The sequence below is a fragment of the Drosophila suzukii genome, chromosome 2R (genome assembly GCF_043229965.1).
Source record: "Drosophila suzukii chromosome 2R, CBGP_Dsuzu_IsoJpt1.0, whole genome shotgun sequence".
NCBI lineage: Eukaryota > Metazoa > Arthropoda > Insecta > Diptera > Drosophilidae > Drosophila > Drosophila suzukii.
In genome coordinates, this window is record NC_092081.1 from 1,189,616 (window position 1) to 1,202,718 (window position 13,103).

General features: G+C 41.1%; 1 protein-coding gene across 1 annotated transcript in view; it reads right to left on the minus strand.

Moving 5' to 3' along the window:
• LOC108010974 (uncharacterized) overlaps positions 1 to 8,285 on the minus strand; it is a 49,657-nt gene extending 41,372 nt beyond the window's left edge. Inside the window, exons 1-2 of the mRNA XM_036814025.3 lie at positions 7,865 to 8,285; positions 7,415 to 7,810 (exon numbers count right to left, since the gene is read on the minus strand). Of these exons, the coding sequence (XP_036669920.2) occupies positions 7,415 to 7,810; positions 7,865 to 8,191 (723 nt within the window). The 5' untranslated portion in view covers positions 8,192 to 8,285. The remainder of the gene's footprint in view (positions 1 to 7,414; positions 7,811 to 7,864) is intronic.
• Positions 8,286 to 13,103: the final 4,818 nt, after the last annotated feature.

Here is a 13,103-nt window from a genome sequence, read left to right on the forward strand (position 1 = left end):
CACTCCACTCCGGACGAACACATCAAAGAAAGCCTTACCTTGCTTGGCCATAATGTTCGCTTTATCAATAGACCAAAAAGCCGTTTCGACAAATCAAAGTTCGTCAACCTAGTGTTTGTTGAACTAGAGCCATCTCCAACCAACAAGGAAATCCACGAAGTTAAGACCCTATGTCGCCAGCGTGCTCAAGTGGAATTACCGTACAAAAAGGATGATGTCGTACAATGCGAACCTGCACCAGAACCAATTCCCTCCACTGGGAACCAGCAATAGGAGACCTAGCCAGCAACATAAACCAAATGACCTCCCTCGGTTACGGACACAAACCATACAGACGACAGACCAACAACAATACCCAGAGACCCGCCATCAGTAGCAGCAGTCCTTCCAGCAACAACATCAACGAAATCACGAGCAATTCCAAAACGATCAGCAATGGAAACGACAAGAACAAATGTATCTACGATCTGAAGAACAACTTTCTGACCTTGTTGCTCGGTTTGACAAAATGCTTCAGATGATGATGTAAATGATGTCCCTTATCACCAACCTTTTACCACAAATAGCGCCAGGATCTGCTCAAGCAGCCGCTGGTCTCCACTCTGCCTTTACAGCCCGACCATGAGTCAAATTGGACTCGGTGTGTGGAACGCCGACGGCTTGGCCAACAAGTCACTCGAGATGGAGCTTTTTGTAAAACAACATCATATCGACGTTATGTTGGTCAGCGAAACTCATTTCTGCTCTAGATCATACTACCAGCTAAGGGGATATGACGTACATCTTTCAAACCATCCTGCTGATCGCCATCGCGGAGGATTCGCAATTATCATCAAATCGTGCCTTAAATACTACCAATTTTTATGTATAGAACACCAAACGGCTCAGTGCGTTGCGATCAAAGTCAGTACTGACCAAGGGGAAATCGTCATTGCATCTATATATTGTCCTCCAAATTCGCCTCTTACAGCTAACCACTACGAAGAGCTTCTTAGTGAGCTTGGGCCAAATTTTATAATTGCAGGGGACTGGAATGCGCATCATCGTCTCTGGGAATCACGTAACTCCACAATTCGGGGCAGAACTCTAGCGGATATTGTACTCGCATCTCAATTGCAGGTTCTTGCTACCGGAGGGCCCACACATTACCCGTACAGCCAACGCATGCCATCAGCCATAGACTTTGCCATTTAAAAAGGAATTTGTTCTGATTTACTAAGCATCTCTGAAATTGTTGAACTAAGTTCGGATCACATCCCACTAATAATACACTACAGAGTTTCCGCTTGCAAGCTTTCCCGCAAGACGTTCGTCCTGCCCCTGAATGCAAATATTCCACAGTTTCAGGAAGCGATTAACGGCTTAGTGAACCTTAACATGCAGCTGCACACTCCTGATGACATTGACGATGCAACTGAAGTGTTTGTGCGAAATATTCACATCGCTGCCGAATCATCAACCTGCGGCCAAAGACCAAACAGCCCATCTGATCCACCTCATGCCCTTTTAAAACCTGAGGTCCTGAATTTGGTGAGGCTTAAAAGGACGTTGCGCCGCAGATTTATGCGTTCTCGAGACCCTGCTGACAAAAGAGAGTATCGACGTGCTGAGGACGATCTTAAGAAACTTTTGCTGAGAACGAAGAGTGAATACTTTGCTGATATGCTCCGCAATGTAGATCCCACAAAGCCGTATGGTTTCAATCTCTGGAGGGCAACAAGGAATATTAAGCGACAGCCCCCTCGCCGAATTCCAATAAAGCGTGCCGACAACACGTGGTGCAGATCAGACAGCGAAATTTCGATGGCCTTTGCTGAGGAATTGGAAGGGCGCTTTCAGCCATTCAATCTTGCTAAGCCTGAAGACGTGGATAATACCCTAGCATTCCTAAATGCCCCCTCCTCGGCGATTGAACCTATCCCACACGTGAGTCCGGAAGAGGTTTGCCTTCAAATTCGCAGGCTGCAACGCAGTAAGGCTCCCGGTTTCGACGGGATCGACAGCAGAATTGCCAAGGCTTTACCTAGGAAGGGTACACTTTTCCTAGTTCTTCTTTTCAACTCCATGCTACGTATCCACCATTTTCCCACACAGTGGAAGTGTGCTGTGATATCGATGATACCCAAGCCAGGAAAACCGGAAAACCTTGTTGCATCCTATCGACCAATAAGTCTACTGCCCACCTTCTCTAAAATATTCGAAAGAATATTCCTTAGTAGAATGATGGCAGTAAGAAGTGTGCAGGACGCCATTCTAGACCACCAGTTCGGCTTTAGAAGACACCATGGAACCCCAGAGCAAGCACATCGGGTAACGCAGCACATCCTTGGAGCGTTCGAGAACAAGCAGTACAGTTTAGCAGTCTTTCTTGACGCCAAAGAAGCTTTTGACCGCGTTTGGCACGATGGCTTGCTATTTAAGTTGATAACTCTCCTGCCTACTGCCCAATATCTTCTCCTGAAATCGTATCTTTTAGAACGAAATTTTATGGTCGATGTGAGAGGCGAAAGATCGTCCATCAGATGCATTCGAGCTGGCGTACCTCAGGGTAGCGTTCTTGGTCCGGTACTATACACTCTGTATACCACTGACCTGCCATACTCTAGGGAACTGGGTACCCTCTTGGCTACATATGCTGATGACACAGCCTTTATTGCCAAATCCGCGTGTCGAATTGAAGCAACCCAAATCACACAAAAATTTTTGGATGTGTATGGCGAATGGACGAATCGATGGAACATCTCGATAAACGGAAATAAGTCTCAGCACTGCAACTTCTCTCTTAGAAGTAAAATTCTCCCCAGAGTAAAATTACATGACACACTCATACCGCAATCAGCCCAGGCTCAGTACTTGGGCTTGATTTTGGACAAACGTCTTACGTGGAGGCAGCACATAACCAAAATTACAGCAACATGTCGCTCCAAACTGCGGAAACTAAATTGGATGCTTAAAGGTAAAAGTGAGCTCAGCCTTAGCAACAAGATGTTGCTGTACAGGTCGATAGTGGTTCCTTCATTCACGTGTTGCATACAAATATGGGGTACCGCTTAAGACTCAAATGTCATGAGGGTCCAAAGAATTCAAAACCGGGCGCTACGTACGATTGCGGATGCGCCTTGGTACGTAAGGAACGATGTCCTGGCTTGCGACCTTCACATCCCCTCGGTGCGAGAGCAGATTAACATGCACTCAAGCCGTTACAACGACCGTCTACAAGCCCACACGAACCACCTAGCAGCATCCCTGGCAAACCGAATCTCAACGAGAAGAAGACTAAAGCGAAGGCACCCCGGTGATCTCTGGACAAGAGGACGTCAGGTCTCTCGAGTCCTAAAGCAATGAAATTGTTCAATTATTGTAAATATTGTTAATCTCCTTTTCTGTTATGTTTCCATGTTAATTTTTCCTCTTCGTAGACAACGTTTTATAGCCATTAAGTTGGCTGATCAACGTTAAATAAATAAATTTGTTATACTAAAAAAACAGCTATATTGCCCTAGCCTTCAGCGAAAGTTTCAGCATAAGCTTTTATTTTAAACAAAAAATTAAAAATTTTGAAATTAAGGAGTCAGTCTAGTTCGGATTGAAGCCGCAATCGGTCATACCTAATAATAAAAAGAAAAATTATCTTGATGTAATAGTGAGTTTGTGAATTAAGGTCAGTCACCAACAAAATAAAATTTAAAAATAAAAATTATATTTTTGTAAGTCGACGACAACGAATAAAATTAATTTGTATATGGGTGTTTTTTTACAAACGGAAAACATCGTTTTATTCCAAATCAAATTTTACTTTTACTTAACGTAACATTTTCTATTTTGAAAAAATTAGGAAATGTTATTTTTAAAACGGAAAAATTAATTTTATTTTACAAACAAATTTATTTGGCTGCAAAGTGCATTCAAAATGTTTAATTCATGTTTCCTCAGACCTGTGTCCATTATTAATATGGGCAAAGGACAAAGAGGTAGTGTTGGGTATATAATGCTCATTTGGGTGAACATGTTCACTTGTTCTTTTTTTTAGTGTCAACTCACTCATTTTGGTGACTAGTTCAGTTGTTCACTTGTTCACTTGCTCTCTTGCTCACTAGCCCACTTGTTCACTTGTTGTTGTCTTGCAATATTTCCACTTGGACTGCTGGACTCCTAGATCCTCAACATGGCTCAAAATTTCGTTTTACCTTCTAGATCTCATCATAGTGAGAATTTCATAACAAATATACGGAAAGATGACCTCGCTTGGGCGCTCTGAGATAATAGTAAACATAGCTAATTGGATGTAGAACCGCATGCAAAAATTCAGAAAAAATCATATGTGCCAAATTGAACAACTTGTTCAGGTCAAAACTGAGCAAAGACAAAAAAGAGGAAGAGAGCAAAGCAAGTGAGCAAAAGTGAGCAAAAGTGAGCAGGTGAACAAACAATAGCAAGATAATCAAACTAAACAAGTGAACTCACTCAGTTTAGTGAAAATTTTTTTTGTTGACTCAGTCATGAGCAACCCAACACTACAAAGGGGTATTATTGCATTGACCCATGGAGAAATGGGGCAAAAAGCAACGGGGTAACAAGATTACGGTGAAAAGGGGCGACGAGATAACGGGAAAAAGAGGCAAACAAACATTATTAGTTTATTTAGTGTTAAGTCCGCGGAATAAAAATAAATTGTAAGTTTTTTTTGGAAATATTTCGGTTGCAATTGTTTTATGGAGACAAAATGTTAAAATCTTTCCTACCACTTTTAAAAACGGCTTCTTGAACGCAAACAAGATTGCGGCGGAAAAGCTAGTCAATATAAATATCCTAAAACACAATTGTTTTCGAATACATATTTTGCGTAATTTAATGTATTATATGAGAGGGGGTAAGAACACGATTTAATTTGTATGATCGCCCTAACGTACATAAATGTTCGACTGTTCGACTCCTTTTAAACAGATGGAATAATAATCAATGTAATAAGAGATACATCTTATATAAAAAAGCAACCCATATCGTTTATTATGATAAACAAGAGCCCGTGGCATATTGGTTTTTTATCCCCAACGGAATATGCCTGCCTGTCCCAGTTTTCAATCGGAAGTGAATATGTTAGCATTGATCGGATTTCTCTTTAAGTTAAAGGCTTTTACATTATAAAATTTCCCATTTGTGTTGGGTTATTTTCTTATTAAATATATTTAATTGCAACATAGATTTATATAACGCTACTTTCGTAGCCGACCGGGACTTCAAAATTCTCGATAATAGAAACACGATAGAACTTATTTTACATAAACAAAATATACATTTATCGCGTAGAAGTCACTTCTGGACGATAGAAGACGATAAAATACATTTTACAAAAAAAAAAAAACAGGTTCGGGATCGCAAAGAAGTAACTTCCGAGACATTTCTCAACGATAGAACACATTTAAAAAAAACAATAAGGGCGGGACCGCGAAGAAGTAACTTCTGAGAAACTTCTGGGCGACAGAAAGATGATAAAACAACTTTTTTAAAAAACAAAATTATTGGGAAAATTCGGTCTCACAAATGTTTTCTAGAAGTTAAAAAGAAGATAAAAAGGAAAACAAAAAACAACGCTCACGCTATAAAAGGAGGTTGCGATAATATTTTTCGACCAAACTTCATGATTATCTGTGGTCAGTGGGGTATTGAAACGCCTATAACGATGAAATCTGTCTGCTGCCCACATTAACATACATTGAAATCGAGGGTAGGTGACGCTTTACAATCATTTCGACAAAAACATCCAAATGTTTTCCTTTTACTTAAACAATATCGAAAAAAAATTTTTGCTCATTATATTAATTTGGCTTTGTTTTCGGCCATACATGTAATTTAATTATTATCCCTCAATATCTTCCAAACGGTAATTTTAATGACAAAAAGTGATATATTTATGGAAAATTCTGGAATTTCTCTGTTTGAAATTTAATAAGAAATCATTCGAAAAAATTTTGAAAAAATAGGCAAAAGCTGTTTTTTTTGCTATAACTTTAAATCTATTGTACTTAGAAAAATAAGCAAAGACAGCTTGATAAGCATATTAAGATAGATAGAGGTATACCACGTATCTGTAGCATAAGTTGTTTAGAGCCTTTTATATCTATATATTTCTTTTGGATTTTCAGCCAAACTTGCTGGTCTTTCAAAAGCCGTAGAACAATCTATTTCAACCTTCGCAAAACACGATTTTTGAAAACTTTTTTTTGCAGTTACTATAAGTATTGTTTAAAGACACATTTAGCATCAAAAAATTTTAGTTTTCAAAACTTGGAAAAAAGTTTAAAAAGTAGATTTTCACAAAATTTTGGCATTTTCAATAAGTTCTGAATTGGTTAAGAAAAATCTTGTATCATTTAAACGGAATTAAAATGATTTTTCCATTGATGCCAAAATGTTCATAAAGTTAAAATTATAAGAATATTTAACTTTTGTTTTCTGTAAATACTTTTGACCATCCCTGTATAGTAGTCGCCTTCGCACACTCTCCTGGTGCACTTCGTCACAACGTGGACGGCCGTTCCACAGTGATAAGCTGTGATGCAAAAAATGTCTATGTTCCGTTTTTTGACGATTAACCCAGTCTTTAGCGGAGTGTGAATACAAGTAACAGGTAAATCCTATTCTACACACTCTTATCTTTCATTTGATGGTCATTGAAATATTCCTGATTTATTACTATCGTCAAAGCGTAAAGTATGCACTGTATCATGGTGGAAGGTCGATTGGAACTTGCATCGATCGCAGACACCCACAAGCATCCCATATTGCTTCCCGCCAAGGATGTTGCTGTCGTCAATTACGTACGCAAATTACCCTTTAGAAACTACCACGCTGCTAGTCGTGGTGGTACTGATGCGGTCCTAGTCTTGAATTGTGATCGTCTTCGTCGTATTGTACGCAACTGTGTTCACTGTGTACAAGTCTTAGTTGCTGCAACAAGTTATTGGCAACCTCCCAGTTGAGCGGTTTACACTGTTAGGACCATTTGCTCGATGTGGGAAAGACTTCTTTGCGCCGGCGCACATCTCTCTACGTGTTCGAGGGAAACTGCCATTTAAAATCTACATCGCAATTTTTGTGTGCTTCGCAACGAAGGTGTCTTATATTGAGATCGTGGTCTGCCTTCATACATTTTTTGCGATAATGCGACGAATTTTGTAGGCACGTGCAAGAACTAGCAAGAAATAAAATTGTATTGTACAAAGAATTTGTAACCTTTCATTTTATACCTCCTAGGGCTAGTGTGATTTTTTGTTTTCTTAAAAACTATTCTTTGAAATAACATTTATAAAATAGTTCCCTTTTTTAGTAGGTATATGAGTTTATACCACCTTTACATTCATATCGCTAAAAAGCAGCTGGATTTTCAGAAGAATCAAAGTCTCATAACACCCACCTGAACAACGCCTGGCAAGCCGCTCTTAACCGCCTGTCCGGTGCGGATACTCCCCACAGTAATCATGTTCGATTTCTGATCGCGGCGACCGTGCAGCGATTGCAGCGCCAGCCGTCGCTCGTTTAGCTCCTGGTTTACCGCGTTGGCCTCCTCGCCGGCGGTGTAGAGCATGCGCTGGCCGACTGTATAGCCGAAGTGCTGATGTGCCTCCATGAGCTCATCCAGCGGGTCGGCACGGCACTCGAGTCCCAAACGGAAGATCTCGTCCGCTTTGCGCATGTTGCCGCTTAGGTCGTAGCTGTAGGCCCATGCAATGTAAAAATCCGCCAGCATTGTTCCGATCCCGTTGTTATACATCTGCTGGTAAAACTCGATCTGGTCCTTTTGACTCTCCATCTAAAATGCGGCGAGGTAATATGTGTTGGTGAGTTGGCCTTACCAAAAACTTACAAATTTAATAAAGAGCTTAATAAGCCGTTTGTCCTGGCGGTAGCGCTCTTCCTCTTCGAATTTGGTGAGACACTGATAAAGGGCCGCCTGAAGACCGGAGCCACTGCCCCCTGCCGGGTAGCTCTGCTCAATCCAGCAGATGTAATTATACCAGGCTCCCAGCGGATCCTCGCCTGCGTAGGTGCGCACCTCCTCTTCTAATTGCTTGCGATGCGCCAGCAGTTCTTGACTGTGGGCGGTGTCCTGAGTGAGAGAGGCTTGCAGCAGGCTTACGTTCCGACCGCTGGCCAACGGCTGGATATTCTCCTTCGCGTCATCAAAGTCCATCGGATCTTCTTCTTGCGAACAAATAACCTTAAAACTTGTACGTTGAATCAGCTAAAAACTAAAACTACGCGCCGTACGAAATGCTAGAGGTGAAAGATATGAATAATTTTCCATTTCGATATGTGTATCGATAGTTCGGCGTCAAATATGTTCACACATTTGATTCCCAAAATATGTTCACACATTTATTATATATAGCATGTGTAGGAAAGAGACGAGAACAAGTCGCTACAGATCGCTGCAGCGGAAAATGGGACCGCACACGCAAATCGATTCAGTGTTCCAGTGTTTTATTAACTATTTTTTACGATCTTAGGTGATTTTTGTACATGGCGTTTCGGCTTTTTTGAGAAGGAAATGCAAGTAAGCTGCAATGGCGCCGTTATACGGAAATTGTTAAGGTGCAGGTCCAAGGAGCCTCCCAACGGTTCGGAACCCAGCAGTTGATCTCATCTTGCAAATAAGTATTGCTATGCTCTTTTTTTAAGGCAATGACCAACCGCCAGCCTTTGTCCTTCTTGGCAAGACCTGGCACCTGTTTCACCAAAACGTACATTACATATCTAAAGAAAAAGCTATTTGAAAGTGAAAATTGTTGTTAAGAAAGGATATAGTCAAAGAACCGTATGCGAGGAAAATATTATACATACTTAAAAGATTCCAAGCTTGTAAAAACTATGGTGGTGTTACTTTTGGCCTACAACAGTCCCTCTTATCTCATCCTCGATCAATTTGCTAATAGCAATGATGGCTCTGAATACATTCTACATGCTAGCGTTCAAATTGTGTTTAGTTTTGCTTTGTTTACGTTTTTTTAGGAGTAACTGAATATGCACGTCCTCCCAACAAATGACAGATTGGTGGAGAATATTTGACAACAAATTTACTATATAAAACAAGGAAAAACGCTTTAGTCGACTACCTCGATTATCACAAAAGGGAAATGGAGATATGCAAGCAGCAAAGCAAGTTGAAATGCGCCACCTACCCGCGATCTCATTATATGGTTATGTGGTCAATCGATAGGTATTGACGAGACTAATAAATTTCAGTTAAAATTTGTTTTATAGGATGAAAATTGTGGGCTCCACAGGTTTGAGCGGTTTGTGGCCGTGGAAAACTTATTTTTTAGTCAATCGATAGGTATTGACGAGACCAATACATTTTAGTTAACAATTTTTTTCTAGCATAAAAACCACCACAGTTTTAGGCGTTTTGTGGGCGTTAGAGTGGGCGTTGCACTCTGCTGAAACAAACTTGCGCTGCTCAAAAAGCTCAGGAATCTACATACCAAATCCCAAAATCCTAGCCAGACAGACGGACAGGCGGGCATGACTAGATCGACGCGGCTAGTGATCCTGATCAAGAATATGTATACTTTATGGGGTCGGAAACGCTTCCTTCTGCCTGTTACATGAATGTAGTATACCCTTTTACTCTAAGAGTAACGGATATAATTCACCCGACCATTGTATTTAAAATGCAAATTTGGATGTAATTCAGAGAACCGCATCGCCAACTTGATAATCTCGCCAGAATTTTACTTCATATTCATATTCACACAAAGGAGATTTCAGCTTCAGCCACTTTTTTTTCCTTAAAGCCTAGTACTCAGATCGGCTAAGAGTTTCACTAGTTGAAAAATCGTATTCTTTCTAGTGTGACCGAAGTTTTCAAAGTTCACCCGCAATGCATGTAGCATGGTCTTACTGTCAAGCAGTTGGGTTTGAAATTGAAATTTAAAAAGGAGGAGTCTGCACAATTAAATTAAAATATAAATAAATGGAATGTTCAACGACTGTTTTTATTTATGTAAATTAGTAGTTTAAAGCTTCCTTCTCGTCCCACGGATGCTTCGCCATCTTTCCCGCTCTACTGCAGTCCAGCTCCGAGTCTCAATAGGCATATTGAACCTTGAGGAAGTGGGAGCCGGATTGGGAACGGGGTTGATCCGCTGATGCTGCAGGAAGTCGCCCAGCATCCTGGCAGTTGCTGGCTAAGGCTTCTCCAACTGTTCCTTAGTGGGCGCTCCATTTTCCTCCTCCCTATAGGAGCCAGCGGGTCTTTCAGCTCCGCTTAAGCTGCCAAGTAGCTGGTGGTGGTGGTGTACGGAGTACTAATGGAGAGGTCGTCGGAGATCACTTTCTTTGCGAGGAGACGCCCGGCAGGATGTCCATGTAGAGAGTCAAGTCCCACTCGGCATATTCCTTCCCACTGGGATTCTCTAGTGGATCACCTCCAGCACTTCAACTATTCTGCGAACTTGCCCCTTTTGTGGAATTGCTTCCTGTCGGTGAAATCCCACAAAAAAGGGCATAAGCTTGGATTTGGCGTCCTATTTCATCTGCACTGACCTCCTGGATCCTATTTTGGGGTTTTCCTTTCATTTTTAATATTTAGTTTCCACATCGCCTTTGCACGAACACCGCCAAAGATTAAATTTATTATTCTTTGGGCCGCGGCTAACGGCGTTCATCGAAAATTCACTCGCGAAATCTGGTATTTTGTCTGGTATTTCCTTAGCTCGTCTGAGTACCGCGCTCAAAAACAGACCCGACGAAATCCTTTAGCCGCCTGTTTGCCTCTCGCTCACTCCTATGGTTAGCTCGCGGTTTTCGGCTAAGAGTTTCACTAGTCGAAAAATCTTATTGCTTGTAGTGTGACCGAAGTTTTCAAAGTTCACCTGCAATGCATGTAGCATGGTCTTACTGACAAGCAGCGGGGTTTGTTGCCAAACGAAAAACAAATAAATTGGAGAAATTTAAAAAGGAGGAGTCTGCTGGTACACAAAGAAATTAAATTAAAAATAAATGGAATGTTCAACGAATTTTTCTATTTATGCAAATTAGTAGTTTAAAGCCTCATTCTCGTCCCACGGATGCTTTGCCATCTTTCCCGCGTCATCTGTAGTCCAGCTTCGAGTCCCAATAGGCTGGCCAATAATGGCTGGTGATGGCTCTCCAAGCTGTCCCTTAACTGGCGACCTTATTTTCTCCTCCCTATAGAAGCCGGCGCGTCCTCCATCTCCGCTTTAGCTGTCAAGTAGCTGGTGGACGTGGAGTCCTCAATTGAGAGCTCGTCGGAGATCGAGCGATGTCCCGTGTTCCTTCTCACTGGGATTCTCTAGTGGATCTCGTCCAGCACTTTAACTGTTCTGCGGATTTCCCCCGTTGTGGTATAGCTTCCTGTCGGTCAAGACCCACAATATTGGGCAACAGCTTGGATTAGGCGTCCTTTTTCATCTGCACTGACCTCCTCTAGCCGTGTTTGGGGCTTTTCCTCCATTTTTAATTACGAGGAGTGAGCGAGAGGCAAACACGCAGCTAACGCTTTTCGTCGGGTCTGTTTTTCAGCGCGGTACTCAGATGAGCTAAAGAAATACCAGAAAAAATACCAGACTTAAACTCCTCTAGTGGATCACCTCCACCACTTCAACTATTCTGCGGATTTGCCCTGTTGTGGTACTGCTTCCTGTCGGTGAAGTCCCACAATAGTATACATTAGCTTGGAATAGGAGTACTTTTTTTATGTGCACTCACCTCCTGCAGTAAATTTTTTGGGTTTTCCTTCATTTTTTTTTTTTTACTTCCACACCGCTTTTCCACGAACACCCCCAAAGAATAGATTTCTGATTCTTTGGGCCGCGGCTAACGGTGTTCATCGAAGTTAACTCGCTAAATCGGTTATTTTTTCTTGTATTTCCTTAGCTCATCTGAATACCGCGCTGAAAAACAGACCCGACGAAAAGCGTTAGCCGCGTATTTGCCGCTCGCTCACTCCTATGGTTAACTCACGGTTTTCGTCGATGTAAGTACTAAGCTATAGCAATGAAATAATCATTTGGTGCTAAAAAAAATTCACATGTTTGCGTTCAAATTGTATTTAGTTATGCGATGTTTTGCATTTTTTCCGAGCAACTGATTTGCACTTCCTCTTCAATCGGATTAGATATGCTTATGCCGATCAGCTGTTCGCTTCAGCGATTCTCTATGTGAACAGCGACCTAAAGCGGCGGTTTTATTCCTTAAACTGCTGAAATGCCGAACTGTTGAATTTTGGTCAACTGTCAGCTGCTCCATCAAAGTACATTTTCAGAAATTGCTGAAAACTAGAGTTTTTACCATATTTTTTTAAAAAGATGTGGCAACTCTGGAACATATTACTATTACCAGAAAGCATTGCTTACTTTAAAATCAATTAAGAAAGTACGTTTTAAATTCTTCTTACCTTATCAATATGGAACCCACACCCGAACATTAAATTGAGCTTTGTGAAATTTTCAATCCCATTTCTACTTTTCCATGATAATTGTGTCCTTCTGAGTATTGTGTCAACATATGTATAACAATACCACAGAACAGCTCTTGCAGCGTTGCCTATCGAAAAATTCCAAATATACCGCGTAGTGTAAATTGGGCGTTTGACTTCAGTTATTAGCCCTATGTTGGAGCAATCGGGCTTATAACTAAATCGATATAGTGTAAAAGGCTTTTAGAATGCTTAAAAACTTTAAATTTGAAAATTTAATGTTCTTCACCTCTGGAGGTGCATTTCGTCTTAACAGCTCTTATCGTAACAGATCCGACCTCTATCGGAGTTTCTGAATTTTATTGATTTAACTTAAGGTGTAAACGGGGCCTAGTATTTGGTAGTGCCTATAATAATTCACAACATTTTGCAGTTAAAAAACACTATAGTGAATGGCGCGCACTACCGAAATTTCCCTACTTGGAATAACGTTGAAAGAACTTCTTTTAAAAGATATGAAGTTAATTAGTATGTAAAGAAAGAGGGGACGGATGAAGACTCACAAAACTTTTTCATCGACTCGAACACCGATTTTGACCGTGCAGGTGAAAAGGATAGCAATATCGCTGAAGCACGTTAACTGAAAGCCGAACGATTAGGCAGC